General features: G+C 30.0%; 1 protein-coding gene across 1 annotated transcript in view; it reads right to left on the bottom strand.

Annotated features, from left to right (window-relative positions):
* The window catches only part of LOC105172012 (F-box protein SKIP16), a 6,964-nt gene extending 6,354 nt beyond the window's left edge, over window positions 1–610 (bottom strand). The window contains exon 1 of the mRNA XM_011093335.2: window positions 208–610. Within this exon, the coding sequence (XP_011091637.1) occupies window positions 208–411 (204 nt within the window). The 5' untranslated portion in view covers window positions 412–610. The remainder of the gene's footprint in view (window positions 1–207) is intronic.

The following is a 4,363-nucleotide window of genomic DNA, read 5'->3' as shown; positions in this document are numbered from 1 at the left end:
ATATCAATTCAACAACGCCAAGTCACAAGAACACAAAATCCTAAGTAGAACGGAAAGCTACACAAATTACCAAGAAAGACATTATTTTTTTTAAAAGAAAAGTATCAAAATAAGAAAGACCAACCACAAGCAGTAAATTCACAATCAAAAACTCATGTAAATCACATCTCCAGAAATTTATAAAAAAAAAAAAAAAAGAGGTCAGACCTTAAAAGACGGGAGGGGATTCCCGTAAGGATCAAGCGGGGACGAGAGATCGAGATCGTGGGAGCAGAATCCAGCCCAGAGGGAGTCATCGGAGGCCCAACCCCTAAAACGCCTGCTGAGGCAGGAAACGGAGGCGGCTTCGAGCGGCCCCAATTTGGAAAGGATAGTATGCATCGCCAACCCACCAACGCTCTCCAGACCCATTACTTTCCGATTGTTTGATTGATTCCAAGGCGAACAGCAAGCAGCGAATATCTACTCCCTTCTCTCACTTTCCCTTTCCACAATAAAGAATGAAGAGTGCGTGTGGGCCTGAAAACAGCCGACTGTGAGGGTTTTTAACTTTTGTTACAGATGCTGACTTGGGAGAAAATCCTCTGTTGTTTGTTTCTGGCTATGTAAAGCACTGATGTCGTCATTTAGGTTGCGCTAAATAAACTGAAATCGTGGTGTGTGTGACTGTGAGTGGCACTCGACAAGAGTCGCACGTCTCTCACAAATCGACATCTCAAATATTATAACATCCCATCCCATACCACCTCGTGTTGGATAGATATGATGATGATATGTGACTTGTTTCTACAATGTCCGTCTGGGCTTTATTCATTAAAGTGCTTGTTTGGTGCTACCATTAACATCGTTTTTTGTGAATTTATTTTAAATATTTTAAAAATAATTACTGTCCTCTCCTAAAATTTGATATAAATTACATATAATTTTTATGCGATTTGAAAAATTACATCTAATACTCCTAAAATTTATTTTTATCTAACAAATAAGTCCATTCGTTGGTCAAATTCACTAAATTTGTTGATATTAAAAAAATATATATATTTACTCCTAATTGATTTATTGTTAATCAAATAAAGTGAACACAAAGAAAATTGTGAGAGTATTTTCGTCTTTCGGACGTTAAAATTAAAGAGTTTAAAAGATTTCATAACAAAAATAAAAATGGGTTGAGCTCATTTTTTTCAAAAGGAGTTTTCTAGAATTTTGGGTAATTAGCATTATGCACCCTCAAATTAGACTCATATGGCACATTGCATCCAAAAGTTTAAAAAATAGAAGATTGCACCCTTCCAACCAACTTTCCCTTTGCACAATGCACCCTCAATGACATCATATTGGAAAAAGATTTTTCAGTATTTCAAGGGGACAATGATTGATTTGAAATTACTCTAAAACTATTTTAGATTATTTCATTTCATTTTCACTTTTACCTCATATTGTAAAACCCTCCTCACCACTCTAAATTTCTTTCTTTACATTTCCATTACATAGAAATGGGAAAAACCCCATGTGATCTGATACGAGAAACGAGAAAAAATTCTTGTAAAAAATAAAATAGTAAATTTATCCTCTATATTTTAGAAAAAGAGGCAAATTCCCCCATCTAAACCATTGATAACGGGGTAATTTGCTTTATTTTTGGAAGTATAGAGGGGTTATTTGCTATTTTCTTTTATACATAAGGGTATTTGCTAATTTTGCTAAAAGTTTATTTTTCAGTAACCATTTCAATCGGAATGTGCTTTAGGGTGCACTGTGTTAAGAAAAAGTAAATTTGAGGGTGTAATATGACATTTTTAGAGTTTTAGGGTGTGATTTGCCATAAGGGTCTAATTTGAGGGTGAAACGTCATTTGCCCTAAAATTTTAAACATCCCGTTTTAAACAAGATCTTATAAGCTCTTCAGAAAGAAAAAAGAAAAAGAAAAATTATCAAACAGTCGTATAGAGCTTATAAACTCTCAAACATCTTGTTTTATCTTGGACAATTGTTAATTGTCCTGACGTGCCATTGGAATCTGAGTTTGTAATAGTTGGAATTAATCGTTATATTATTTAGACAATTATATGTATATATGCTGCATTAGTGATGAATTCCCTCACTATTCTTTTTTATTATTATTATTTTTACACCCATTCACCAGAATTTATTCACAAAAAGTAGGAGAAATTTAGGACAATTTTTTGGCAAAATATGTCTTGTAATAATAGTTTAAATTCACCATATTCTTGTGTTTCTCGTCATCGGTCTAAGCATTTCACGACCAATTTTTCTGGAGCAACATATAGATGTAATAAAATCTGCCGCAATTTGAACAACTTGGGATACAAATAATCCTGAAAGAAAGTTTGCAGAAAATTAACCCACCTAAATGGAGTGTAGTGAAGAATTAACCTCTCACAACTTCAAGAACATTGAATCCCCATAATACTTTATCCAAAATCTTCGATATATTTCAAGATATCGTATTTTCTCGTCAGATAGAATTTTTTTTAGGTGAATTCTGATTGGGTTTCTAAATTTGGGGAAGGATATCATCATGTTTTCCCAGTTGAATGTACACTATGCAGGTTTATTAGATTTTTTTTTCACCAAGTCTGGCTTGAAGTCGCGTTTTATTTTCATATTGTACAGCAAGACGTGAATTCTGGGAGAGCTCCCAAATCTGAGGTGTTAAGAGAGATATCATGAATTCTGGGAGAGCTCCCAAATCTGAGGTGTTAAGAGAGATTGATATGTAGGAAAGGAATGGGCATTTTTCAGTTCATTCCTACACTTTTGATTGGTATGCTTTAAGTTTGGGAATACAGAGTTCATGGGAATTCTTATTCCCTTAGATAAGGGATTAGCCGTTCCCTCCCCCTAATATGGTACTAGCTATTCCCAACATATTGGGAATCAAAGTTCTCTTTCTCTGTTTTTTTTCTTTTTTTCTTCTTCTATTAGTTTGATATTTAGTTTTACTTGATATTAAATTTAAATAGTTTTTGTAACGAGTATTTAAAAAATAATTATGCATGCATGGTAAGAAAAAAACGATCACTTTGATATTTAATTATTTTTATTAATTCAAAAAAAAATCTTTCACTGAGTATTGAATAAATAATGGTAATTTTGATTAGGTAAATTAGTCCATTTAATTATTCGAATTAATTTTTTTTATTTTGATAGCAAAATATTATCTATATATTTAATGAGTCAATAAATTCTATATTATGTAAATAAATAATTTATATAAATATATATATTTTTAATAATATATGAGATATTTTATAAATTATTTATAACCTTCTATAAGAAATTTTTAAAATACTATTGTTATACAACTAAATTCTACATTTTCCAAAAAAAAAAATGAACAAATAATTCTTTTAAAAAAAACTACTAAAGAGAAACTTTATCATAAAAGTAATTTTATTTTATTACTAATCATTATTTTCTAATTATGAATTATGTTAATGGAATCAAATAAGGAACTAAGGAATTGAATATATCAATCATAGGAATGCTACTCAACGTGATTCATTTTTCTTTTTTATTTTATTCCCCGATCCATTCTATTTTCACGTAATCCCATTCCTATATACCAATCATGCTCCAAAGGTTTTCACTAACACGTCAATCCCATTTTATCACGTTCCCCTGAATAACTGATGGAGTTAATTTTTTAATCGTTGACTACTAACCCGGGGAATTTTATTTTTTTTTTTAATTTAGAGGGTTGTTTAATACACAATGCAAAATTCAGGGGTCGAAATTGAATTTATTTATTTGTGTATGTTCATCCCTCATAATCAATTTATATCCACTCATAAGTTACAAACCTTCTGCCCTCATCATAATATATGATTTATTTTTTTCATATGGTCCATTTTCATATATTAAGAAAATAAGACCTTTGGTGATAATTTTGTAGCCTATAAATAGGTTATTTTTTTTATATAGTTATAAAGAAAAATTAAATAAAATATTCTCTTCTTCTCAATTTTAGTAATAAGATTTGATTTTCCAGGGTTTTAAAGTTATTCATCATAGTTATCATATCTTGGTTTTGAGGTTAGCATATAAATTTGGGTGAATTATAACTATTTTTTTATAAAATTTGTTATAATTATTAATACTCCAGAGGTCAAAAAAAAAATTAAAACCATCCGAACCAAATTGAATAAAACTATTTTTTATGATTTATCTTTCAAACCTGCAGTTTCAAATTTAAAGTAAAGTAGCACCGCACTATTGATTTGATTTTCATTTTAAACTCAAAAAATAGTCAAAATAACAAATCGAATTGCAAAATATATGATTAATTTTTAAAATTTATATAATAATTTGATGAAATAATTAATTTTTTAAAAGAATTTCG

The sequence above is a fragment of the Sesamum indicum genome, linkage group LG10 (genome assembly GCF_000512975.1).
Source record: "Sesamum indicum cultivar Zhongzhi No. 13 linkage group LG10, S_indicum_v1.0, whole genome shotgun sequence".
In the NCBI taxonomy this organism is placed as follows: Eukaryota; Viridiplantae; Streptophyta; class Magnoliopsida; order Lamiales; family Pedaliaceae; genus Sesamum; species Sesamum indicum.
Note: the sequence above shows the minus strand (reverse complement) of the source record. Positions and strands in the feature narration are given on the sequence as shown.